Here is a 27,215-nt window from a genome sequence, read left to right as displayed (position 1 = left end):
AACCCACTGGGCCGGCCACACCTCCAGCCCTGTGACGGGCACCCACCACCACCAACCCAGTGGGCCGGCCACACCTCCAGCCCTGTGACGGGCACCCACCACCACCAACCCAGTGGGCCGGCCACACCTCCAGCCCTGTGACGGGCACCCACCACCACCAACCCAGTGGGCCGGCCACACCTCCAGCCCTGTGACGGGCACCCACCACCACCAACCCAGTGGGCTGGCCACACCTCCAGCCCTGTGACGGGCACCCACCACCACCAACCCAGTGGGCCGGCCACACCTCCAGCCCTGTGACGGGCACCCACCACCAACCCAGTGGGCTGGCCACACCTCCAGCCCTGTGATGGGCACCCACCACCACCAACCCAGTGGGCCGGCCACACCTCCAGCCCTGTGACGGGCACCCACCACCAACCCAGTGGGCTGGCCACACCTCCAGCCCTGTGATGGGCACTCAGGACCACCAACAACCCAGTGGGCCAGCCACACCTCCAGCCCTGTGACGGGCACTCAGGACCACCAAGGGCACTCACGTGCAGACGTCCCCAAGGAGAACACCACCTTCATTCAGCCCGGGCGGCCACATTAGGGCAACGTTGCTTCCAGGAGAGAGTCTCGAGTCAGGCTTTGTGGAGAATGGAGGTTGCCATACCCCAAGCGTTCCTGACACAACCCAACCCGTCTGGCTGCACCACAGGGCTCACACCTCAGATCAAGACAACGGGGGCCCAGACACAGCCCACTGACGAGGGCATGCCCCTGCATGTCCAGGATGCAGGGCAGAGAGAGAAGTCAGGGGTGAGTCACAGATGCGCCCCCCACTCTGAGCCCGATGGGGCCCTGAATGGCTTTTCCTGCCCTGGCTCCTCCCATCATATTTTAAATGCCATCTTCTTCCCGCTCCAAGGAAGCCTTCTCCTGACATCACGTACTCTCCAGCCACGGACCTATCAACACTCTGACAGTTTTCTGATCTTGACACATTATCCTTTTAATATAGCACTGGATTCAATTTATTAATATCTTAAGTATTTTTATGCTCACAGGGGAAATCAATCTGAATCTCCTTTTCTTGTGATGTCTTGGTCTGGCTTTGGAACACTGGCCTTTTAAAATCAGCCGCAGGGGTTCCATGCCATTTTCTGGGTGTTCTTCCTTTTTTTTTTTTTTTTGAGACAGAGTCTCGCTCTGTCGCCCAGGCTGGAGTGCAGTGGCCGGATCTCGGATCTCAGCTCACTGCAAGCTCCGCCTCCCAGGTTTACGCCATTCTCCTGCCTCAGCCTCCCGAGTAGCTGGGACTACAGGTGCCGCCACCTCGCCTGGCTAGTTTTTTTGTTTTTGTTTTTGTTTTTGTTTTTTTTTGTATTTTTTAGTAGAGACGGGGTTTCATCATGTTAGCCAGGATGGTCTCGATCTCCTGACCTCGTGATCCGCCCGTCTCGGCCTCCCAAAGTGCTGGGATTACAGGCTTGAGCCAACGCACCCGGCCGGGTGTTCCTTCTTAAACGTCAGAATTCACCTGTGAAGCTACCTAGAACTAGATTTCTTCTGGGAAGGTTTTAAATTTCTAAATCAATTTATTAAAAGACACAACGCTACTGACAGTTTCTATTTTTCCCTCATGTGCGTTTTGCGGACAATTGTGGCTGTCAGGTAGTTTGTCCGTTTCCTGTGGTTGTGGAGCCCGGGCATCAAGCTTTACACCCCACAAATTCTAATGTCATGTTTTTATTCTCCTTCAACTTGAAATATTCTCTGGTTTCCTTTGTGCTTTTGTCTTTTTCAAGACTGTTTTTAGAGGAGTTTTAGGTTCTCAGCAACATTGAGAGGAAGGTACAGAGATTTCCCCACTCTCTGCCCCAACAAATGCACAGCCTCCCCTATTATCAACGTCCTGCACCAAAGTGGTACCTTTTTGAGACAAGGTCTCGCTCTGCTGCCCAGGCTGAAGGGCAAGTGGCATGATCACGGCTCACTGCAGCCTCAAATTCCTGGGCTCAAGAGATCCTCCTGCCTCAGCCTCCCAAGCAGCTGGGCCTACAAGTGCGCACACCCACACTCAGAATTTGTCACGGCTGATGAACCTACATGGACACATCACCACCACCCAAAGCCCACAGTTTACAGTGGGGCTCACTCTCGAGGCTGCACATTCTCTGGCTTTGGACAAATGTATGATGACCTTATCCACCGCTGGTGTCAGGCCGGAGCAGTTTCATTGCCCTAAAAATCCTCTGTTCACCCCTCCCCCGGCCCTGACCTCCAGCAACCGCTGACTTTTTACTGTTTCCACAGTTTTACCTTCGAGAGTGTGATCTAGTTGGAATCACAGTATGCAGCCTTTTCAAACTGCCTTTTCCACTTACTAATATGCACTTAAGGGTCCTCCGTGTCTCTTCATGGCTTGATAGCTCATTTCCTCTTAGTGCTGAGTAATATTCCATGGTCTAGCTGCACCGAAGTCTACTCACTCATTCATCTACGGAAGCACATTTTGGTTGCTTTCACATTTGGGTAGCTATGAATAAACAGCTATCAGCCTCTGTGTGCAGGTGCTTGTGTGGACTCCTTTGGGTAAACACCAAGCAGTGCAATTGCTGGATAGATAGCGAGAGTATGTTTAGTTTTGTCAGAAACCACCAAGCTGTCTTCCACAGCGGCTGTGCCTACCCAAGTTATCAAAAGAGAAGGAAAAAAAAGAAATTAAAAAAATAATAATAAACAGTGGCTTCACCATTTTGCATTCCCACCAACGGTGAGTTCCTGTTACTCCACGTCCTCACCAGCACTTGGTGGTGGCAGTGTTCTGGATTGTGGCCACTCCAATAGGTATATTGGTCGTTTTAATTTGCATTCCCCTGATGACATATGATGTGGAACATCTGTTCATATGCTTATTTAACAACTGGGTATCTTCTTTGGTATGGCGTCTGTTAAGGTCTCTGGCCCGTTTTTTAACCAGGTTGTTTTATTGTTGGGTTTGAAGAGCTCTTTTGGATACTGATCCTTTGTGTTTTTCAAATATATTCTCTCAGTCTCTGACTTGTCTTTTCATTTTCTTGACATTCTTTGCAGAACAGAAACTTTAATTAATTATGTATTTTATTGAGACAGGGTCTCACTCTGTCACATAAGTTAGAGTACAGCGGCGTAATCACAGTTCACTGCAGCCTCAACCTCCCAGGCTCAAGCAATCCTCCCACCTCAGTGTTCCAAGCAGCTGAGACAACAGGCATGCACCACCACACCTGCCTCATCTTTTGATTGTTTTGTACAGATGGGGTTTCACTATGGTACCCAGGCTGGTCTCCAACTCCTGGGTCCAAGTGACCCTCCCACCTTGGCCCCTCAAAGTGCTGAAATTACAGGCGCGAGCCAAAAATGTATGATGTTAGTGAAGCCCAACCTATCGATGTTTTCTTTAGTGGATCATGCCTTTGGTGTCATATCTAGAGTCACTGCCAAACCCAAGGTCACTTAGATTTCCTCTTACGTGATGTTCTAGGGGTTTTATAGTTTTATGTTTTACATTTAGGTCTCTGATTCATCTTGAGTGTGTCTAGATGTGAAGGGTATGTCAAGGTTCATTTTTTTTTTTTTTACAAATGAAGTTTGGTTGTTTCAGCATCATTTGTTGAAGACTGTCCTTTCTCCATCGAACTGCCTTTGCTCCTTTGCCACTGACTTTCAATTTAGTTTGACTCCACTGTGGTGGGGAAGGATGCTCCGTATGACTTCCATCCTTGCTGACATCCTGACACTCAGCTCCTGAGCCAGCTATGGTCTACCTTAGCACATGGGCCCCGAGCTCTTGAAAAGCTGTGTGCTTCACCACTGTTAGGTGAGGTATCCTCTAAAGACCACTCGCTTGTGTTGGTTGATGTTCAAATCTCTATCCTTATAGATCTCATGTTTATCAGTTGCTAAGACAAGTATGAAAAGCTCCCATTAAAATTGTGTTTTCATCTCATTCTCTTCAATTCTGCCATTTCGCTTCATGTATTTTGAAGCTGTTACTTAGTGCATATACATTTAGGGTTGTTATGTCTTGACAAATTGATCTTATCATTATTGTCTCTTTACTTATTTCTGGTACCATTCCTTGTCCTACGGTCTATGTTGATATTAAAAACATCAAGAGTCTGAAACTTTACATCATAGCAAACAAAGAAAACCTAATATGATGCCAGGGAAAAGATTTCAGAATGTTCAAAATCTATTCCTGATAAAAATCATCTGAATTCAAAAATTTTTTGTGAGTTACTCAGGATAGTGAACTTGATTTTTAATCACACTGAGGCAAATATCCCCCTCAGACAGAGGCTGCACAGGTGCAGCTGCCATCTCCTCTTGGTGGTCTCCTTTGTCAAGAGCACGTCAGGGTGATGAGCCATCGGGGACAGTCACCCTCACAGCACCCAGAGAAGCCGACGGGGAAGGAACAAACTCCTCTGCATCGTGATCCAATTGTGAACAAAAAGTCCTCTTCGTGGAATAGGAAAAATACACGCCCTCTGAACAACGGGAAGACTGAGGAAAGATACACGCCCTCTAACAATGGGAAGACTGAGGGCAGGGATACTGTCACTGAAGTCCTGCATGTGTAACACACCGAAGAGGGCAGCGGATAGCTGTGTCCTGTGACTTGAAGGCCACTGTGAAGGAAAACAACGCAGTGAAAGAAAGTTCCTCCTATGTGGACATTGTATCACGTTTATTTATCTTCCTGGATATGCTTATGGCCTTTAAAAGATATTAAAATAGGCTATGCTATTATTTCTTAAAATATCTATTTTCCCTCAGGTAACTGGAGATGCAGCCTGCTACTCCTCATGTCGCTCCTGTTCCCTGAACCAGGCTGGGCCTCCAACTCGCCCCACAGGCAGGTGAGGCACGACAGCCAGAAACCCCAGATCTGCAGTTCTCCCCAGGATGAAATGAAACACAGTGTGACAGGCTTCTGAAAAGGGAATCAATGTCTGTTTATTAAGGTAGTTGCTCATAAAAGTGACTTTCAATAACATTTTCACTATGAAAATGGATTTACATTTAATTTCTGGAAAACTGTTTTGTACAATGATCTGACCATGGCTAGGAGTCCCAGGGACAGCAGCCTCTGCTCAGGGCAGACTCTGTGATTCACTCTCTGTCCTGCTGCTGCCCCACGTGAGGCAGAACACATGGGCTGAGGAAAAAAACAGCATGTGCAAACCTGACAGATGTCAAGGGTCCCACCACAGTTCCTTCAGCGAAAATAAACCCCAGTTTTAAGATGTGCAGAGAAGTGTTGACACTCAACAGGCAGCTGACCAGGCCCTGCAGGGCTCTGAGCAGGCAGGTGAGTCCCAAGGAGAGTCAGTGACAGCAGGTGGGGCAAGGGAGCTGGACAGGAGACCCCAGAGGGTGCGGCGCCTGGGTGAGAGCCCTGGACCCTGCACCAAGGCAGACGGGTGGCCCTGAAGAACTCTGGGCGGGAAATGACAGGTTCCGAAGGTGTCCAGACGCAGACCTCCACTGCCCGAGGGAGGGCAATTAGCCAGGGGGAGAGGCCAGGGGCTGTCAGCTCCCAGGAGGCAGCAGGGAGGAGAGGAAGAGCAGTTAAGGAGGCGTAAGGTGTGCTCTGGGCAAGGCAGCAGAGATAACAAAGCTCTCAGTGACTCCTCCCAATAGCCAGGGGAGAAGAGTGACAGTCTCGGGTGGTCCTGAGCATGTGAGCTGCTCATCCACATCACTCAAAGGCAAAGCCAGGACCTGAACTTCCCATCCCAAGCCCTACATCCATGCAAGCCAGACCAGACTGGGTCAGAGGCTAGAAGGGAGCTCACAGGATTACCTGGGGAAGCCTCGACCCAAAACCTGGCCCTCGCTTCAGCCCAGAGCACCTGCCTGGGCGTGAGACTGGCAGCAGCTGTAGGGGTGCCCTGGACATATGCTGGGCTCCCAGGGTGCCATACCTGCCCAGTCAGCCCAGGGAGTGGTGATGGGCTGGGCGCTGGCTGTCCCTGCATATAGCAGTGCCTCGCGGCAGTGACCACGACTGCTGCCTGCCCCTCACCCCTGGTTACCCTCGGCCTCCCCTGTGCATTTCTGTGACCATAAGACTACTGTAAGCCCTGTGGGCACCTCACAAACCACATTCCACACAGGTGGGCTCACGTCCCAGGGCCATGGGACTCCCTGCTGCACAGACTTGGGACATTCCATGACAGCCCCCGCATACCCAGGTGAGCTCATGACTCGGATGTGGGGCTCCATGACACCCCCCACATATACAGGCGAGCTCAGGACCCAGGGGCATGAGGCTCCCTGCCGCACAGCCTCAGGATGCTCCATGAGCACCCCACACTGGGCTGTTCACGGACGCACACCGTACATGCCATTGTCACAGGGCTGCCCTCGTGTCCCTCAGCCCAGCAGACAGAAGGTGCAGGAAAGCAGGCTGCCCAAGGCCTACCCCAGCCCAAAGCCCACTCGACACTCAGGAATCGCACAGGCGCAGCTGCTCCTCTCCCAGGAACTCAGCGATTGGTCGGAAAAAACCCTCCTAGCCTCACTGCCTCGAGGAGGCCCTGCCCAGAGGTGGCAAAGGCGCTGTGCCCCCTTCCTCACCCAAGCCCAACAAGCTACTCTCAGAAATGAACCTACAGTGAAAATTAAGAGTCTAAGCCACCCACCCTGTCCCCATCCCTGCCTCCAGCCTGGTCCCCAGATTCACATCCATGAGGCAGAGGTGGAGGGGCTGGAGCCCCAGACAGGCTTATGGGAGGGCTCCCCTACCCGGCCAGGACCCCGTGGCCTCAGTGGAACACACAGAGGGCACCCAGCAGGCAGGCATGTTCTCAGGGGTGGCCAGCAAGGGCGCTCTCAGGGTACAGCTGGGAGAAGCGCCCGAGGGCCCAGATGGGGAAGACGTTCCTGTAGCTCGTGTAGGAGATGGCACAGGACTTGTTGAAGACCCCGGAGATGTTTTCCTAAAAGAACACGGAGAAATAAACACAAAGGCTCACCAGTCAGCTGAGGGCTGGTCCCTGAACTGGAGCCCTGGCTGTTGGCTTGGCTGACTTGCGGGTGAGTCAGCCTGGAAAGGGCTAATTAAGTGCACAGGAAAGCAGGTCGTCCATCCCGCACCAGTCACGGCACCGTCAGTCCAGCTCAGACTCCCCACCCTGCAGCAAACCCTGAGCCGGGGTCACCAGCCCCTCACGACCACATCAGCTTCCACCAACTCTGCCTCATCCCAGGGGAGAGCGGTCGGCCTCACGTGACCTCATCCCGGGGGAGGGCGGTCGGCCTCACGTGACCTCACCCCGGGGGAGGGCGGTCGGCCTCACGTGACCTCACCCCGGGGGAGGGCGGTCGGCCTCACGTGACCTCACCCCGGGGGAGGGCGGTCGGCCTCACGTGACCTCACCCCGGGGGAGGGCGGTCGGCCTCACGTGACCTCACCCCGGGGGAGGGCGGTCGGCCTCACATGACCTCATGACGCCCACACCACAGGGACTTCCAGCTTAGTGAGGGGCCACTGGGTCGTCTGGAGCCGGAGGGTCTGTCCTGGAGCAAAAGGGCTTCCCGCCCACTGGCTTCTCCCATCCAGCTCCTCCCCCAGCCAGAGCATCACTTGAAAAAGCAGCAAGATCTGGACTTTAGGACCCGACCACCTGCCACAGACCCGCCACCAACTCTGGCATTCACTGGCAGAGCTGACGCCTCCCAAGTGTCCAAAATACCCCAAAAAGGACACAGAGCAGGGGGACGTGGAAACAGCCGCACACACTGGAGGTCGGTGCTGGGCCTCGTGCGCTCAGGTCCCTGGCGGCGTACCTGCGGCCAGTCGCCATTGGGGAGCTGTTTCTCAAGCAGACACCGGATTCCTCTCTCCTGTGCCTTGATGTCAGGATGCCTGGAAGAAGAGGAGGCTGAAACACACCCATTGTGCATGCCCTCCAAGCATCATCCTCACCCTCACACAGCCGAGCATAAGGGCAAACCCTGGAATGCTGCAGTGAGCACGGATGCATCTAAATTGACGCCCACAGGCCCTGCCAGGTGCAATCAACACCTCGGGCTCTTGCCACACCTTCTTCCTAGGCGCCCTGAGAAGCGGAGCCACAGCGATGACAGGCTGGGGACACAGGCCTCCTCAGGCCTGCCCTGGTGTTTCCCCCAGAAGAGGAGGCCAAGCCTTGTTCCCACCTGGGCCACTGGTCCTCATAGGCTTCTGGAGACCCACAAGAGCTCACGCTTGCTTGCTTGCCATGATGAGACACCAAGAAGGATCCAGGGCTCAGTGGGCCCAGCTCAACTGTGGGTCCGTGACTGTCCTGCCCTCAGGGGTCCCCCAGACCCCGCAGCTCCTGCTCAAGCTGACCTACCCTAGCTTTCAGGGCTTTAGGAAGATTCCCCAAATGATCAAACCTAATAGGGCAGCACAGACGGGACGCTGCGGGTGCATCTGTATGTGTGTGTGCACAGGTACCTGTGCATGCGTATGTAAGTGTGTGCATACATACATGTCTGTGTGTGACCCAGATGGGATACTGCGGGTGCATCTGTATGTGTATACGCAGGTGCCTGTGCATGCGTACGTGTGTGCATAGACCTGTGTGTGCATCTGTCTCCATGTACCTATGTCTGTGTGTGGCACAGATGGGATGCTGTGGGCGCATCTGTATGTGTTTACACAGGTGCCTGTGCATGCGTATGTACGTGTATGCATAGACCTGTGTGTATGGCATCTGTCCCCATGTACCTATGTCTGTGTGTGGCACAGGTGGGATACTGTGGGTGCATCTGTGTGTGTGTGGACACAGGTGCCTGTGTGTGCATGCATACGTGTGTGTACAGACCTGTATGTGCATCTGTTTCCATGTACCTATGTCTGTGCATGGCACAGACAGGATGCTGTAGGCACATCTGTACGCGTGTGTACACAGGTGCCTGTGCATGCATACGTGTGTACAGAGACCTGTGTGTGCATCTGTCTCCACATAAGTCTGTGTGTGCACATCAGTGAGTGCAGGTGCATGCCTGCATGCATGTGCGTGTGTGTGCACCTGGCACATATGTGGCTCAGCACCAGCTGTGGACACAGGAGGGCCACAGAGAGCAGCTGCTGTGACCGTCATCACTACCATACCAGGAGGCAGCACTCTCATCGCAGCCCACCTCGCTGTTTCCATGGGTCCCTGATGCCCTTGCTCTCCCACCGACACTGCTAATGGTGGGTGGTTCATTTCTAAGAGGCGAGCCTCTCTGCAGGGCCCCACTTGGTGAGAGCAGCCCACGTCCTTGCCCCAGGAACCGGGCACATGGCTCTTGTAGGTGTCTGTTCCCAGAGTGGCAGCCGAACAGCCCGTGGCCCACAGGCCTCCCCGCCTGTCTACATTCACTCAGCCCAGGCCACCTGCTCACAGCTGAGTGTCCCTCCTCCACCCAAACCCAAGGCTCAGGGACGGGTGCCGTCGTCCCTACCGAACGGCCATCAGCCCCATCAGGGCCCAACATGTGTTGTGGATCTGGGACTGGGCGCTCTGCACATAACGCCGCTCCTCACAGGACTCAAAATCCTCCCCCCAGCCTCCGTCTGCCATCTGCCGGGACAGGAGGAAGTCACAGGCCCGGGAGACCTCTGCACAGGCAGTCCTGCAAAGACCAGAGACAGGAGACACATCACACCAAGGAAGGTCCCAGACCCCTGGCTTCTCACCCTAGCAGGCTGCCTTAGGGTATGGGGAGGAGCCGCCCTACCTAAGGGCCATAGGCACTACTGAAACCCCTGAGCTTGACTTCTGCACATGTGAACTGGGAACAGATGCTCCTGCCTCCCCGAGTCGCTGGGAGGACAAAGGGACATGCCAGTGCTGCGGGTGGCCTCACAGGTGCGTCAGGCTGAGCGAAGTCTGCAGTGCTTGGGAGCAGCGTCTCACAAGCTGCCCAGCCAAGCACGGTGCTCCACACCCCTAAACATCCACACGGCAAAGAGTGGGGCAGCTGGAGACAGGGCTGGGACCCAGCCAAGTATGGTGCTCCTCACCCCGGGAGAGAGTGGGACAGTTGGAGACCGGGCTGGGAGAGAGTGGGGGCGGCTGGAGACTGGGCTGGGAGAGAGTGGGGGCGGCTGGAGACCGGCTGGGAGAGAGTGGGGGCGGCTGGAGACCGGGCTGGGAGAGAGTGGGGGCGGCTGGAGACCGGGCTGGGAGAGAGTGGGGGCGGCTGGAGACCGGGCTGCGACCAGAGGTCTCCTGCCTTCTAACCCGGTCCAGCGGGGCCCTGGACCCTAATCCTCCTACTCAGGGTTGGAAGGCATCTGTGTGCCTGGAAGGGCCAGAGGCCAGAAGCGTCCCTCCGGCATACATGTCAGGAAACTCTGGAGCGCTGTGGGACCAGGAAAACACCCTCATTTCAACAGGGGATCTTATCTCACTGTTTAAAAATATTAAAAACAGGCCAGGCACAGTGGCTCATGCCTGTAACCCCAGCACTTTGGAAGGCCGAGGTAAGAAGACCGCTTGAGCCCAGACCAGTGTGAGCAACACGGCAAGACCCCATCTCTACATAAAAGTTTTAAACGATTAGCCTGGGGTGGTGGCAGGCGCCTGTGGTCCCAGCTACTCAGGAGGATCGCTTGAGCCCAGGAGCTCGAGACTGCAGTGAGCCAGGATCATGCCACTAACTGCATGTCAGCCCAGTTGACAGAGAGAGACTCCATCTCAAAAAACAAATGAACAAAAACACCCCTAAAATCAAATGTCAAAGCAAAAAACACTCATGACAGCGTTGGGTTGAGAACCCCCGCCCACCAGAGGACAGGCACGCACTCACCCGTCTCGGTAGGTCTGCCCCATGCAGGCGAAGGCCTCCAGGCCAAACCAGGTGCCGTAGGTGAAGCAAACCCCCCAGGAGCTAGAGGGAAACAGGGACAGCCTCAGCCCTTCCATCCTGTTCACAGCCGGGGTGTGAAACAACAGGCATTCTGCAACAATTACCCGTGCCCCAGCCAGCCCACCAACTCCAGTGCCTCAGGCATTAAGGCCATGGAAGACAGCAGCTCTGTCTGCTGGACCCACCAGCCAGCCAGACACCTAAGAGCAAGCAGAAGGGGTGGAGGGGAACAGCCACGCTCAGCCCACAGCGTGCTCCCAGCAGCCTGGCTGTGCCCAGCAACGTACTAAGCAACTTTCACCAGGGCAAAGGCCAGGCATGCCACAAAGGAACGAGGTCCCCCAGAAGTCACAGGCTGGCAGCTCACTTCCAGAAACTTCTGGTGCAGCACCAACATACAACCCAACATTTATGAATGCAGTGTTTGAGAGCAGAAACTTCCGGATTCCATGCATGTCCGCACTCACGGGCAGAGCTCACTCACCCTTCCCAGGAGCCATCGGCCCTCTGCTGCCGCCGACAGAACTCTAAGCCCTGCATGAGGGTCTCCCTGGAACACAAGAGATTGGTCCAGTGAACATTCCGGTAAAACGGCAGTTTATCCCAATTCCACCCATTCCAGGGTCTCAAAAGAATAAGCATGGTCTCCCTTAAAAACCACATAAAAATAAACAGTTTACACGGACCTATGAGGGTTTTAAAAAGAAGCAACTACAGGACACCAGAGCGGGAAGCAGATCGGCAGAGTCTGAGAAAGGGACGTGAGGGGAAAGCAAGGCCTCGGGAAGGCCCTGCAGACACAGCTGCAGACACAGCTGCAGACACAGCTGCACACAGCTGCAGACACAGCTGCAGACACAGCTGCAGACACAGCTGCAGACACAGCTGCAGACACAGCTGCAGACACAGCTGCAGACACAGCTGCAGACACAGCTGCAGACACAGCTGCAGACACAGCTGCAAACAGGAGCAGCATCACTGAGATCCAGTGACCCAGGCAGGAGCAAACCAAAAAAAGTGAACTAAATAAAAACAGGAAAAAATCAATTAGAGAGAAAACAATAGATTTAGAAGACGAAGAAGACCCATCCTAAATCTAACTGATATTTCCAAAAAATAACCGGTTCTCTGAAAAGGCGGGAGTGCAGTGTCTACTCCAGTGTCACCCTGTGGGACGTGAGACTTGCCTCTAACCAGCAGATCTCGGCAGGGGTGATGGGTGTCGGTCCTGGGACCGAGGTCTGCGTTACTGCACATGGTGCTAGCAGACTCCCTCTACCAACTCCTCCTTCTCGCTTTTGGGAAGACGCCATCCAGAGAGGCCCCTGCAGCAAGCAGCCGTCGGTAGCCTCCAGCTGAGAAATGGGATCGTGCCGAGGACCCTGTGTGCTCAGAGGCAGATCTGTCCTCACTGGAAGCTCAGGAGAGACCCCAGTCCTGGCTAACACCCTGACTGAAGCCCGGAGAGACCCTGAGGCAGAGGACGACCCGCGAGGCCACGCCTGGACTTCTGACCAACAGAAATGGTGAAGTAATCAATGTGCACTGTTCTAAGCCACTAGGTTTGTACTAATACTTGGCAACAGGTAACAAATACAGACAGTCAAAGTACAAATTAGTAATATTAGCGATAAAAGGAATGAACTACAGATATGGTGAGAAAAGAGAAGCAAATTTTATGTATTACATTTGCAAACTTAGAGAAAAATCTACAAATTAGAAAAAATTAACTTACCAAAACTGCCTCAATCAAGAAATAGAGAACCTAAACAGTACTAAAACTACTAAAAGAATGAGTCAAAATGTAAACTTTTTCCAGAAAAAAACTCTAGGCCTAGGAATTTTATAAATGAATGCTACTAAATTATCAGATACACTCATTCTAATCTCACACAAACTCTTTCAGAGAATAGACATAGGAGGAACACTCTCTAGTTCATTCTAGGAACCCAGAGAAATAAGATACGGAAAAGTGAAAATTTCAGGCTCACTCATGAACACAGACACAGAACTCTAAATGAAAACTGAGAAACTACAGCCGGGTGCAGTGGCTCACGCCTGTAATCCGAGCACTTTGGGAGGCCGAGGCGGGCAGATCATGAGGTCAGAAGATCGAGACCATCCTGGCTAACATGGTGAAACCCCATCTCTACTAAAAATACAGAAAATTAGCTGGGCGTGGTGGCGGGCGCCTGTAGTCCCAGCTACTCGGGAGGCTAAGACAGGAGAATGGCGTGAACCCGGGAGGCGCAGCTTGCAGTGAGCCGAGACCAAAATATGTATGAGATCTATATATGATGAAAACTATAAAATTCTGATGAAAGAAATAAAAGATCTTCCCAACTTGAGCTACAGATTCAGTGTAATCCCAACCAAAGTCTCAGCAAGTTATTTTGTAAACTATCGACAAACAGATTCTAAAATGTATATGGAGAGGGAAAAAAATCCAGAATAGCCAAAACACTTTTGAAAGAGAACACTAAAGTGAGAACACTGACAGTAACCGACTTCAAGGCCTACTCCAGAGCTACAGGAACCAAGACAGTGTGGGATTGGTGAGAAGAATAAACAGATCAATGGAACAGAACGGAGAGCTCAGAAATAGACCCATGCAAATGCAGTCAACTGATTTTTTACAAAGAAACAAAGGCAACAAAATGGTACAAAAATAGTCTTCTTGACAGACGGTGCCAAAACAACTGGACATCCACATGCAAAAAAAAAATCTAAACACAAACCATAAACTCTTCACAAAAGTTAACTCAAAATGAATCATGGACTTCGACGTAAAATGCAAAACTTAAAAACTCCTAGAAGATAACACAGGAAAAAAATCTAGGTACCCTTGGGCTTGGCAGTAACTTTTTAGATACAACACCAAAAACATGATACATGAAAGAGAACATTGATAAGCTGGACTTCATTAAAATGAAAACTGGCTCTGCAAAAGATACTACTAATAGAATGAAAAGACAAGACACGGGCAGAAAATACTTGCGAAAGACATATCTGATAAAGGACTGGCGGCCAAAATATACAAAGAACTAGAACTGAACGATAAGAAAACCCAATTTAAAAATGAGCCAAAGACAGACATGTCATTGAAAAAGGTATACAGATGGCAAATAACTATACGACAAGATTTTAACATAATGTCATTAGGGAATTGCAAATTGAAACAAGGAGATACCGCTACACACCTCTTAGAAAGGCTCAAACCCAAAACACAAGAGCGAATACTGGTGAGGATGTGGAGCAATAGGAACGCTCATCATTGCTGGTGGAAACGCAAATGGTGCAGCCACTTTAGAATACAGTTTGGCAGCTTCTTACAGAACTAAACACACTCTTACCACAGGATCCAGCAATCACGCTCCTTGGCATTTACCCAGATGAGCTGAAAACTTGTGTGCATGCCAACATTGACAGCAACTTTATTCACAGTTGCCAAAACTTGGAAGCAAGCAAGACATTCACCTTAGTAGGTGAATGGATACTCTGTGGTACGTCCAGACAACGGGATATTATTCAGCACTAAAAAGAAATGTGCCATCGAGCCATGGAAAGAGACTCAGGAATCTTAAATGCTTATTACCAAGTGAAAGAGGTCAGTCTGAAAAGGCAAAACTATGGAGACAGTAAAAATATCAGTGTTTGCTACTAAGGGGTTCCGGAGGCAGGGACAGCGCAGAGGACTCTGGGGCAGTGAAATCCCGTGGGGGTTCAGAGGCGGGAACAGCACAGAGGACACTGGGGCAGTGAAATCCTGTGGGGGTTCCGGAGGTGGGGACAGCGCAGAAGACTCTGGGGCAGTGAAATCCCGTGGGGGTTCCGGAGGCGGGGACAGCGCAGAGGACACTCGGGCAGTGAAATCCCATGGGGGTTCCGGAGGCGGGGACAGCGCAGAGGACACTGGGGCAGTGAATTTCAGTGAAATCCCGTGGGGGTTCCGGAGGCGGGGACAGCGCAGAGGACTCTGGGGCAGTGAAATCCCATGGGGGTTCCGGAGGTGGGAACAGCGCAGAGGACACTGGGGCAGTGAAATCCCATGGGGGTTCCGGAGGCGGGAACAGCGCAGAGGACACTCGGGCAGTGAAATCCCATGGGGGTTCCGGAGGCGGGGACAGCGCAGAGGACACTGGGGCAGTGAATTTCAGTGAAATCCCGTGGGGGTTCCGGAGGCGGGGACAGCGCAGAGGACTCTGGGGCAGTGAAATCCCATGGGGGTTCCGGAGGCGGGAACAGCGCAGAGGACACTCGGGCAGTGAAATCCCGTGGGGGTTCCGGAGGCGGGGACAGCGCAGAGGACACTGGGGCAGTGAAATCCTATGGGGGTTCCAGAGGTGGGGACAGCGCAGAGGACTCTGGGGCAGTGAAATCCTGTGGGGGTTCCAGAGGCGGGGACAGCACAGAGGACACTGGGGCAGTGAAATCCTGTGGGGGTTCTGGAGGTGGGGACAGCGCAGAGGACTCTGGGGCAGTGAAATCCTGTGGGGGTTCCGGAGGCGGGGACAGCACAGAGGACTCTGGGGCAGTGAGATCCTGTGGGGGTTCCAGAGGCGGGGACAGCACAGAGGACACTGGGGCAGTGAAATCCTGTGGGGGTTCTGGAGGTGGGGACAGCGCAGAGGACTCTGGGGCAGTGAAATCCTGTGGGGGTTCCAGAGGCGGGGACAGTGCAGAGGACACTGGGGCAGTGAAATCCTGTGGGGGTTCCAGAGGCGGGGACAGCACAGAGGACTCTGGGGCAGTGAAATCCTGTGGGGGTTCCAGAGGCGGGGACAGCACAGAGGACACTGGGGCAGTGAAATCCTGTGGGGGTTCCGGAGGCGGGGACAGCGCAGAGGACTCTGGGGCAGTGAGATCCTGTGGGGGTTCCGGAGGTGGGGACAGTGCAGAGGACTCTGGGGCAGTGAGATCCTGTGGGGGTTCCGGAGGCGGGGACAGTGCAGAGGACTCTGGGGCAGTGAATTCCTGTGGGGGTTCAGAGGTGGGGACAGTGCAGAGGACTCTGGGGCAGTGAAATCCTGTGTGACACTGCAGTGGTGGGCACATGCATCACACATCTGTGAAACCACAGAATGAACAACATGAAGAGGAACTTGAATGTAAACAATGGACTCTGGACGATATTAATTTATGAATGTTGACTCATCAACTGTAGCAAATGCACCACTTTAATGCAAGATGTTAATATTAGGGGAAACTTGGTGGAAGGTGTGAGGCGTTAGTGGCTTTATGGGAACACTGCATCTTCCACTCAAATTTTCTATAAATTTAAAGCTGCTATAAAAGATAAACTGCATACATTTTTTTTAAAGTTTAGCAAAATTATCTAGCTATGAGATCAGTATCAAAATCAACAGCATAAGAATCTAAGAGTCCACAGTGATAATAAATAAGTAAATAAACAGAGGCAAATGAAAGGCTTTTGTAAGAACACCAACTAATACATATGGAAGGAATGACAATTTGTAAGCATTACGCAAATAATTGATTCAGGCAAGAATCATCATCAAATGCTAACACTAACAGGTCTAAGTTTGATGAGAAATAGGACATTTACATAGTCTACAACTGTCTCCCCACAAAGAAACAGAAAGCAACTTCATAGCTGAGAAACTAAGTACAGTGGTCATCACCTTAATCAAGGGATCAAAGCTGCTGTGTGCTTCCTGGCAAGGTGCAGGAGAAGGCCCCATTTCTTCTGCAATGTTCCTGACAAAAATGTACAACTTCATAATCTGAATCTAATCGCGAGACACCAAAAAACAAAACACTGAGGATATTCTACAAAATAACTTGCTGAACAATTCAAAAATGACAAAGTCATCAAACACAAGGAAAGATTAAGGAATTATTCCAAGTTAAAAGGGTGTCCATGTGATAACTAAATGCAACCAACATGCACAGTGAGAAGGGTAAGGAAAACAGAAAAAGAAAACAAAAATAAAAACAAACAAATGCAACCCATGATGTTGGATTAAAGCTCGAGGAAAAATTTTGCCACAAAGGACATTATTGGAACAATTAGGCCGGCAGATTAGTATTTCATCAACATTAACATTCTGACTTACACTTGCACAAAAGAATATACCTGCTAAGAAATACTCAGGCAGTTAGGGGCACATCCTATCTGCAACTTCCTCTCCAATGGTTCAAGAAAGAATGTGCCTGGATCATGTGGGAGGTCAAGTAATGAAGCCCTCAGGGTAGACAGAGCCTGGATCATATGGGAGGACAGGTAACGAAGCCCTCAGGATACAGGGCCACCCACTAAGGAATCCTAGTCAGAGTAAACAGGAGTACTTTTCACTATTTTTCTAACTTTTTTATACCTTTGTGAATTTAGGGGAGAATTTAAGTCTGTGTAGTAAAATAGAATATTCCATATAAATAGTGTTAAAGTAAGTGGCGACTCCAAATTGTATCTCAAAAACTCTCCAGGTAAGTTTAAAATCTTTTTTTTTTTGAGACGAAGTCTCGTACTCTCACCCAGGCTGTAGTGCAATGGCGCCATCTTGGCCTCCCAGGTTCATGCCATTCTCCGCCTCAGCCTCCTGAGTAGCTGGGACTACAGGTACCCGCCATCATGCCCAGCTAATTTTTGTATTTTTAGTAGAGACGGGGTTTCGCTGTGTTAGCCAGGATGGTCTCGATCTCCTGACCTTGTGATCTACCCTCCTTGGCCTCCCAAAGTGCTGGGATTACAGGCGTGAGCCACCAAGCCCAGCAAGTTTAAAATCTTAACATAAAAATCAGACTAATGGCCGGGCGCGGTGGCTCAAGCCTGTAATCCCAGCACTTTGGGAGGCCGAGGCGGGTGGATCACGAGGTCAGGAGATCGAGACTATCCTGGCTAACACGGTGAAACCCCCGTCTCTACTAAAAATACAAAAAAAAAAAAAACTAGCCGGGCGTGGTGGCGGGCGCCTGTAGTCTCAGCTACTCGGGAGGCTGAGGCGGGAGAATGGCATGAACCCGGGAGGCGGAGCTTGCAGTGAGCCGAGATCACGCCACTGCACTCCAGCCTGGGAGACACAGCGAGACTCCGTCTCAAAAAAAAAAAAAAAAAAAAAAAAAAAAAAAAAAAAAAAAATCAGACTAATATATTTAACCATTTAAAAGTTAAAAACGTATATTCAAATTCCCTAAAGAGATAAAAAGAACAAAGAAATTGAGGGGAAAATATCTGTAACATAATACACAAATACTTATTGTGCTTAAAAATGAAAGAAAAATCATCCTAGTGAAAATTTTTTAAATGGCTGGATGTGGTGGCTCACTCTGTAATCCCAGCATTTGGGGAGGCCGAGGTGGGAGGATTGCTTGAGCCCAGAAGTTCGAGACCAGCCTGAGCAACACAGCTAGACCCCATCTCTACAAAACATTTAAAAAATTACCCAGGGGTGATGGTATGCACCTGTAGCTACTCACAAGGCTGAGGTGGGAGGATTGCTCGAGCCCAGGAGTTTGAGGCTGTGGTAAGCCATGATTTCACCACTGCGCTCCATCCAGCCTGGGTAAAAGAGTGAGACCCTGTTTCAAACAAATAAACAAAAAAAGAATGTTCTAGCTTGGAAGTCACCAAACAAATGCAGAGGAAGCCCGTGACGAAGTCACCATTGCTCCCCTGCGTGCCACATCCAGGACTCATCGTTCTACACAGTGACTACAGCCGACGTGCTTCCCTGCGGCGTCTCACACAATCCCACCGCTCTGCGAGGCTGTCCTCTTGCCCACCCAGGCAGGGAGAGAGATGAGCAGAGAAGAGAAGTCACCAGGCCAGGTCAGACAGCCAGAAGGGGCAGGGATGGGGGCTGACCCAGACAGGTGGACCCCAAGCCATGTGGCTCTAGGGAATAATAATGGTCATGAATAAATATTTAACAAGAAAATACCAGTTAAGGTTAAAATGGGGAAAAGCTAAAAAAAAAAAAAAAAAAGAAAAAAAGAAAACTGAAAAATAACCCAGGAGCTACTGAGTAAAATGACACAACACCTGTGTCATTACTGCTCGTGCTGGAGGAGCACGCTCAATGGTGGGGCTTTTAGAAACCTCACCAGGCACAAAGTGGGCCAGGCATGAAAGGGGCAGCAAGCCACCATGGAAATGTGGAGACCAAACAGCAACAGCAGATTCTCCTTCAGGGCGAGGAGGGCGACGTAGCTGCTGCTTCACACTTCTCTGTATTTTGCAAGTCTTGTTTGCAAAGAACCTGCTTTACTTTTATTACAGTGATTTTTAAAAGAGGATCTGTTTTTTAAAAGGCCAATTTTCTAAATGTGGCTGAGGACAACTCGCGCCCACTTCACGCTGCACAGCAGACATGGCCAAGGGCCGTGCCAGGCTAACAGAAGACCCTGAACACGGTGCCCTCCTAGCTGTACCTGTGAAGCACAAGAAAACCCCTGCACCATCCACGGCTTCCAAAAAAACCCACACCAGAACATTCTCAGATTGTAAATGAAGCAGCATACTCCCACACAACCCGTGGGCCAGAGAAGAACAGTAGAAACAGAAAACACTTTGAGTATCTGTGCTACCGCAGCGAGCACCAGAAAACACTTCAAACTGAATGATATATCAAAACTCATTTATAGCCTTAAGTGCGTATTTCAATAAAAGCCTGAACATCAAATATCTAAGTATTCAAGAAAAATAAAGGAGAAAGAAAATAACAAAGGCTGATGTGGTGGCTCACACCTATAATCCCAGCACTTTGGGAGTCCAAGGAAGGCGGATCACCTGAGGTCAGGAGTTCAAGACTAACTTGGCCAACACGATAAAACCCTGTCTCTAATAAAAATACCAAAATATTGGCCAGGCATCGTGGCGAGCACCTGTAGTCCCAGCTACTCGGGAGGCTGAGGCAGGAGAATCGCTTGAACCCAGGAGACGGAGGTTGCAGTGAACTGAGATCACGCCACTGCTGTCCAACCTGAGCGACAGAGCAAGACTCCTTCTCAAAAAAATTAAGAAAGAAAGGGCCGGGCGCGGTGGCTCACGCCTGTAATCCCAGCACTTTGGGAGGCCGAGACGGGCGGATCACAAGGTCAGGAGATCGAGACCATCCTGGCTAACCCCATGAAACCCCGTCTCTACTAAAAAATACAAAAAAAACTAGCCGGGCGAGGTGGTGGGCGCCTGCAGTCCCAGCTACTCGGGAGGCTGAGGCAGGAGAATGGCGTAAACCTGGGAGGCAGAGCTTGCAGTGAGCTGAGATCCGGCCACTGCACTCCAGCCTGGGTGACAGAGCGAGACTCCGTCTCAAAAAAAAAAAAAAAAAAAAAAGAAAGAAAGAAAATAACAACGAATAGAAACTGATGAAACCAAAAATAAAGTCTCTTTGAAAACAGCATCAAAGACTAAGATGGTTTTTTTCAAAAGATCAGTGTAAGATTCTCAGAAGGAAGAGGAGGACGTCAGCGTTGAGCTCAGAGCCATCCAAGAGGACACTGAGCAAGTTTGCACGAATCAGTATAAAGCCGAGTGGAAATGGGAAGACTCCCCAGTCTGATACAAAAATGGAAAATCTGCTCAGTCCTATAAACTATTAAAGAAATTACACCGTACTCCAGCCTGAGTGACAGAGTTAGACCCCATCTCAAAAAAAAAAAAAAAAGAAAAAAGGAAAGAAATTGAACTTCTAATTTAAAACCTTTCCTCAAAGAAAACTCCAGGCCCAACTGGCATTTCCGGTAATTTTCCCCAAACATTTAAGGCAGAAATATTATGAATACTACACAAATTCTTCTAAAGAGTATTTTAAAAAACACTTTCCAACTGCTTTCCTGAGTCCAGCATCATCTTAACAGGAAAACCTGACAAAAACATTATAAAGAAAAAAAAATTATAGACCACTGTCTCTTGTAACCAGAGTTGTTAAAATCCTAACAAAATATTCTTCAAATTGAATCTAGCGATATATAAAAAGGACAATGCATCACGACCAAGGTGAGTCTACACCAGGTTTAACAAAAGTAAAAAAAAGGAATCGTAACAGGATAAAAAAAGAACCTACAAAAACCACATACTCTATAACGTACCCTCTAACATAGCAATGCCACTCCTAGGTATGTGACCATGAGAAATGGGTACCCAGGTGTCCCCAAAAGATAAGTACAAGAGTGTTCACAGTAGACGCTTCATCATAACCCAGACTGAAATCTTCCTGGGTGCTGACAACAGGCAGCTGCACAGCGCGGCATCGGCGTTCAACCGAAGGCCCGAGGGACAGAGCGCTGCTGTGACCCGAGTCACCTGGCCAACCACACGCAGAAGAGCAGAAGGCAACACGAATTCCACACCTCAGGAGTCCACCCAGACAAGGTTCAAAGCGAGCAACAGGAGCCCACGACCTGGCAGGCATGTGGGCGCCCCCTCACGGGGCGAGCTGAGGGATCTGGTGGCGTCACTATGTCTAATGTTGGCACCAGCGCCTGTTCACTTCAGGAAGATCAACCTGTACACTTTTCTGAATACTGGCTACCCTCCAATAGGAAAGGTTACTTAAAAACCGCTACTGGGACACAGGTGGAGTTAGGTATGTAATGTCTTTTTAACATTATTAAAAGAGAGAGAGAAAATCCATTTGTGTGTTATAATTGTGCTATTCTGAGACCCTAAGAGATATTTTCATGCTTCAGGGCATATGACTGGATTCTACAACATCCGAAGTCTCTTGCACGTTTCCATGAGTTTTGTTTCTGAGATGGGCCGCCAGGGCCCTGTGTTAGAGAATGATGCATCTGGGTTGTGGCCCCCGACCTGGCTCCCCACACTGAGTGGCAGAGCATCCTGGGCTGAGGCCCTCCTTACCTGATCTCTGCTGCCCTGTGGTCCGGGAAATGCTTGTGGAAATACTTAAGCGCCTGCATCACGGCGGAGGTGCACTCCACATACGTGTAGTCAATCATGATGTCCCCTGGGAACGGGAGGGAACAACCAAGGTGTTGAGTTTCACCCTGGCTGCCCAGGCCAAATCCCAGGCCTGGACCCTGCCTCCCTGACCAACCTCCAGGGCAAACACTAGCCGGCCCAGGACACACACCTGTGCTACGTGAGAGCGAAGATGAGGGGAACACAGCAGAAAGCTGTGACCCCACCCCAAAAAGCCACGTGTGATGGGAGGGGACCAGAAAGGGGGGTATATGTGAGGTGCCCAGAGGTGGACCAGGGGTGAGATCCTCCCCCAAGACCAGTACAGTGGCAACCACGCACACACAGCAGCCTACCGCCCATGGCATGGGTCCCCTCAGTCCCCAACACCTCCCTGCAGGTGCTCTGGACACACAGCAGCCCCCCCAGAACACAGCCCTGTGGACTGAGCGGGAACCAGCCCAGGCTGTGGATCTCACCGGAACCCTCCACCGACCCCTATGTCTGACCTGATGCCCTCCTATCCACAACACAAGGATCCTGCCACCCCCCGGGATGGAGGAGCGCAGAACGGCCTGGGCTGAGGGAGGGTTCCAGACAGATCTGCTGGTGAACCTGGGCCTTGCAGCCTTGGGCAAGGGGGAAAAGCTGGTCCCCGGGTTTGTGCACCACAGCACTGGCCAACCCCAGCTTTGTGTGCCACGGCGCTGGCCGACCACTCACCGAAGACCTCCGAGGGGTTCAGCAGCTCCAGCAAGTGCCCCCCACGCTTGGTCTCATAGGTGGCGAACCCTCCGTCGGGATTCCTCATGCTCAGCAGCTGAAATCACACAGCACCCGAGAACTCACCCACGTCCTGAGACACACAGGCACCCAGGCCACAGCGGAACTCTCTAGAGGCAACACTAGGGCTGACAACCGATGGGGCAGGAGCAGAGGGTGGAGACCCGATTTCCACGTTAACCGAGCCCTTGGGTGCCCCAAGCAGTAGCTGCAACCTCAGCCATCAGGGCCTCCGTGCACACCCACCAGGGAATATGCCCCCACACGTGCCATGACTTAGAAACCAAGTGTGTGCTGCCAGATTAGGGCAGGGTCTCCACTGGGAAACACACACAAAAGCCAGATGTGCTGAAAGGATGTGGCACCAGAACCAACAAATTCCTTCTTCAGACACCCCGCGGAAACCACCAGACAGAAAACTTGCGGGCCACACCGGCTCCTGCAAGCATCAGTGGCTGGGCTGGACACCAGCTCCGCAGTGCAGGGCCCTGTGCACACAGCCCAGCAAGGCCCCTAGGGGTCCAGCCAGAGCTCACAGTTCTCCACATATAGACGCTGTCCAAGGACAAGCTCCTACGGCCCGGCCAGAGCGTGTGCTGGGCCGGAGCCCACGGGAGTGGAAGTAAGCACGCAGCTCTCTGCGGGACACGATGTATGGACAGGGCTGCTGGGACCACAGCCTTACCACAGCCACAGCATCGCAGAGCCGCTCTCGGGGGATGTGCTCGGTGACACAGGGACACTTCTCCTGCAGGAGCAGCACAGCCTTCAAGGCCTCAGCCGTGCAGTCAGCAACGATCCAGCCGCAGTCCAGCGTGCTGAAGGAGAAGCCACCCTGCAGAGCACAAGCCGTGACCCCAGGTTGGGGGTGTCCACACCCCAGTTCTCAGACCCACCCCACAGCCGCACGCATCCGTCCCCACCACAGAGCACCCGGTCAGGGCAGGGGCCCATCCACCAAAGGTGTGTGTATAGCCAGGGCCCCAAGCTGGGTACATCCAGACAGACCTCCAGCTTCCAGCATAGGGACCCTCAGGGGTGCAGCTCACACCCTCAACACCTTCAGATCTCACGACGGATAGGATGGGGCCCAGGTGACCCCCACCCCATCGTAAACAGGCAGCAGCAGCTGTGTCCATGCCTAACTTCACAGCCTGCACCTGTGGTCACAGCCCACCCGGGCCCTGAGGTCTGCTTCTTCCCTCTCCTTCCCCGGACGCCCTGACTACACTTCGGCTGTCCTTCCGAAGCCTGCGTGTGCCGTGACCACCTGAACCGCTCTGAGGCACAGCCACGTGTGCAAGCCAACTGTGCCCCATGTGCCAGGCAGCTCAGCAACATGAGGCATGGGCCCCCACGCCAGGCGTCTACCACAGCAGGACACCCAGAGACGCCAAAGGAAGAGCCCCCTTCAGACGGAAGGACCCACCCTGCGGAGGGCGGCCTCCCCTTGGGGACGGGGCAGGGATGGGGCTGGCTTCCGCATACCTTGCGCATCTGGCGGTAGTACTTCTGGTAGTCGGGAGGGTTATCTGGGACCTGGGCAGCACCGAGGGTAAATGTGGAAGCAGAGAACATGTCACCACGGGACATCCCCATCTGGGACATCACTGAGTCAGACTGGGCAGGACCGGAGAGGCAGGACGTGCCCGGGAGCTTACTCTGCCGGCCATAGCCATCATGGTGCTGCGAGGCACCCGAGGGCCCGCACCTGTTCAGCTCACCACCCACGGCTGCTGAGAAACGTGACTGGCCATCGAGGGCTGAAACCAGCCCAGATGGGAGGCACCTGACTCCCCTGTGATCTCCCCACTGGCCAGAAGGCAGGGAGGGCGCCCAGGTCTCTGCGGGTGTGCTCTGTGCCAGGGGCCCCCGCTGCCTCCTGAACAACCCCAGCTCCATGGACCTCAGCTCCTGGGCTGCCTCTCACCTCAGTGAGAAGGAAAGAGGCCTGGAGTGCAGTAGGGTTCAGTCAGCCTCCCCAAGTCCCCATCACCCAGAGCACGTCCTCGGCAGGAGGCAGGAGGCAGGAGGCAGGAGCAGGAGCAGGCTGCCATAGGGGCAGGCACAACAGGACCATGCCCCTCCTCTGCTTGAGCCCAAGATGGGTGCCAGCCTCGGCCACACGGAGGCCAGGAAGACCCAGAAGCCCTGCAGAAGAACGTCCTGGTGAGAGGTGAAGGGTGGGAGATGGCGCTGGGGGGCAGTGGTTCCAGGCAGAGGGACACTGGCTGAGGCATGGGAGACATGGGAGGTTGGGGTGCATGTATGGGATGACTGTGGCTGCAGACTGGCGTGCAGACATGTGTGAGAGATACTGAGGTCAAACTAGGGGCTCGGGCAGGGTCTGTGGGCAGCTGATCTGGCAGGATGGACCGGGGCTTTCGCTGCAGTCTCAGGAGGAAAAGTCCACAGGCTGGCATCACCTCCGTGGGCAGAGGTGCTTCAGAGACACAGAGGTGCCATGTAGGCTGTGCAGCTCAGGGTACACAGCCCCTGCCCGTGCCTGGCCCCTGCACACAGTGGCTCCAACATGAGCAGGATGCAGAAACTGCCAGCACCTCCAGCACCCTGAAGGCCTCCGAGAGCTGCCCCAGGTGAGGCCAGCCCGAGGAGGACTGGTGGGTAGAGCAGGGGCTAGGGAGGGGAGGAGAGGGGAGGGTGGGGGTGACCTGAAAAACCAGTGCAGGAAATAGGGCAGGGTGGAGGTGAGGTGGGCACTTCTGCCTGCAGGAGCTCCCGGCCCTGATCCCCCTCTTCAGCCCCCTCAGAGCCCCAGGCACTGGCCTCACCTGCGAGAGTCGCAGGAACTCGTGTGCTTTCTGCAGGCAGGACGAAAACTCGGGCCTGTGGTGCCCGCCTGCCTGGAAGAAACAGCAGGACAGAGAGGCTGAGCTGCCCCTGCATGGCCAGCACGGCTGGACTGGTTTCCCGATGGTCCTGGCCACATCCCGCCCTCACTGGGAACCAGAATCAAACTGACGGACATCTCTAGACAGTGCCAGGGTTTCTTGTTGCACTTACCTTTAAAGACAAAAAAGCCAAAGTCCATGAGATATGACTGAAGATGGAAGGGCGCAGAAGAGACCATTTATGGATGCCAGCACCCACCTGCCTGGCCAGCATCTACGCCAGGGGGTCTCCAGCACCCTGCGTGGCCCAGCCCTCAGGACTCTCCAGAAACACTTTCGGAATCCCACTGACCTCACTCCCACCAGCGTAAAAATCCATTCTTGTTTTTCTCCAGTACTGGCTGGAGAATGCCCGTAACAAGCACAAGCAGTTCCAGTTCTCTTTTTTTTTTTTTTTTTTTTTTTTTGAGACAGAGTCTCACTCTGTCACCCAGGCTGGAGTGCAGTGGTACAATCTTGGCTCACTGCAACCTCCACCTCCCAGGTTCAAGCAATTCTCTCCCTCAGCCTCCCAACTAGCTGGGATTATAGGTGCCCACCATCACGCTCGGCTAATTTTTGTGTATTTTTAGTAGAGACGGGGTTTCACCATCTTGGCCAGGCTGGTCTTGAACTCCTGACCTTGTGATCCACCCACCTCGGCCTCCCAAAAGTGCTGGGATCACAGGCGTGAGCCACCGTGCCTGGCCAGAGCAGTTCCAGTTCTAAGAAGAGCCTGGAGTCCCACTCCTGCCTGCACTCTCAGAAACAGCCTTCACCAGGCTCCCCTTCTCACACGGCCTCCAGCCCCTGCCCTCCCAAGGCCCCCGACCCAGCCCAACACCCAGGGCTGCTGGCCAAGGCCGCCCCCTCCACAGCATGACCATCTGAAGCCAGAGGCCAGAGCCCAGGTCACTGGAAATACCAAGGAGTGGCAACCGTGTGGTCAGCAGTGCTGCCCTCAGGTGAACGCGTGGGCTCACGTGCACAGGAAGGTCAGCTGAGGCTGAGAAAAGGGGAGCCACGAACCTCAAGCAGAGCTTGGATGGCGAAGGCGGTGTCCCAGATCTGTGAGCCGTTGGTGCCCTACACACAAAGGACGGTGTTACAGCAGCGGGTGCAGCCCCTCCCACTCCCAGCCACTGCCTCCAGGATCCAATGGGCACCTGAGGGCCAGGTGTGGGGGCTCCCACCCAGCCAACACTCAGCCTCAGGCTCTGAGCCCTGGGCACCCCTCATGGCTGACAAGGGCCTCAGAGAAGGCTGAGCCCTGCAGGCAGACACAGGTTGGGGAGCCTCGTGGAGCCCCCCCCTTCCTTCATGGGCCACCAGGCAGGACAGCGTCCCTCTGAGGACACTTCTAGGACTGGACGATCCGTCAGAGGCTCCAGTACCCATACACAGAGCATCCAGCTGCTCTCACCCAGTGACAGCAGCGCACCTCAGTCAAGGTGACGCTTGGAAATGACCCCCATTTCTTTTTTTTTTTTTTTTTTTTTTTTGAGACGGAGTCTCACGCTGTTGCCCAGGCTGGAGTGCAGTGGCGCGATCTCGGCTCACTGCAAGCTCCGCCTCCCGGGTTCCCGCCATTCTCCTGCCTCAGCCTCCTGAGTAGCTGGGACTACAGGCGCCCGCCACCGCGCCCGGCTAATTTTTTGTATTTTTAGTAGAGACGGGGTTTCACTGTGGTCTCGATCTCCTGACCTTGTGATCCGCCCGCCTCGGCCTCCCAAAGTGCTGGGATTACAGGCGTGAGCCACCGCGCCCGGCCT

The 27,215-nt window shown here is 52.8% G+C and overlaps 1 protein-coding gene, 1 long non-coding RNA gene and 1 pseudogene across 6 annotated transcripts in view; all 3 read right to left on the bottom strand.

Annotated features, from left to right (window-relative positions):
* Positions 1-467: 467 nt before the first annotated feature.
* Positions 468-4,315, bottom strand: LOC141409780 (uncharacterized). Its single transcript, XR_012431858.1, has 3 exons — positions 2,790-4,315; positions 2,373-2,672; positions 468-605 (listed from the first exon to the last, which is right to left on the bottom strand). It is a non-coding gene; the product is annotated as an uncharacterized lncRNA (long non-coding RNA).
* Positions 4,316-4,967: 652 nt separating this feature from the next.
* The window catches only part of LSS (lanosterol synthase), a 38,633-nt gene continuing 16,385 nt past the window's right edge, over positions 4,968-27,215 (bottom strand). For all 4 annotated transcript variants that reach the window (XM_005548493.5, XM_074033851.1, XM_065541235.2 and 1 more), the window contains 11 exons: positions 26,473-26,529; positions 25,345-25,416; positions 24,041-24,091; positions 23,238-23,387; positions 22,493-22,589; positions 21,710-21,815; positions 11,372-11,437; positions 10,828-10,908; positions 9,478-9,648; positions 7,828-7,906; positions 4,968-6,977 (listed from right to left, as the gene is read on the bottom strand). In XM_005548493.5, the coding sequence (XP_005548550.3) occupies positions 6,846-6,977; positions 7,828-7,906; positions 9,478-9,648; positions 10,828-10,908; positions 11,372-11,437; positions 21,710-21,815; positions 22,493-22,589; positions 23,238-23,387; positions 24,041-24,091; positions 25,345-25,416; positions 26,473-26,529 (1,062 nt within the window). In that variant the 3' untranslated portion in view covers positions 4,968-6,845. The remainder of the gene's footprint in view (positions 6,978-7,827; positions 7,907-9,477; positions 9,649-10,827; positions 10,909-11,371; positions 11,438-21,709; positions 21,816-22,492; positions 22,590-23,237; positions 23,388-24,040; positions 24,092-25,344; positions 25,417-26,472; positions 26,530-27,215) is intronic.
* LOC107129053 (uncharacterized) lies at positions 8,279-9,384 on the bottom strand (annotated as a pseudogene). The gene has a single exon (XR_006696551.3). The product of XR_006696551.3 is annotated as an uncharacterized protein (transcript).

This window comes from Macaca fascicularis, chromosome 3 (genome assembly GCF_037993035.2).
Source record: "Macaca fascicularis isolate 582-1 chromosome 3, T2T-MFA8v1.1".
Classification (NCBI taxonomy): domain Eukaryota; kingdom Metazoa; phylum Chordata; class Mammalia; order Primates; family Cercopithecidae; genus Macaca; species Macaca fascicularis.
Note: the sequence above shows the minus strand (reverse complement) of the source record. Positions and strands in the feature narration are given on the sequence as shown.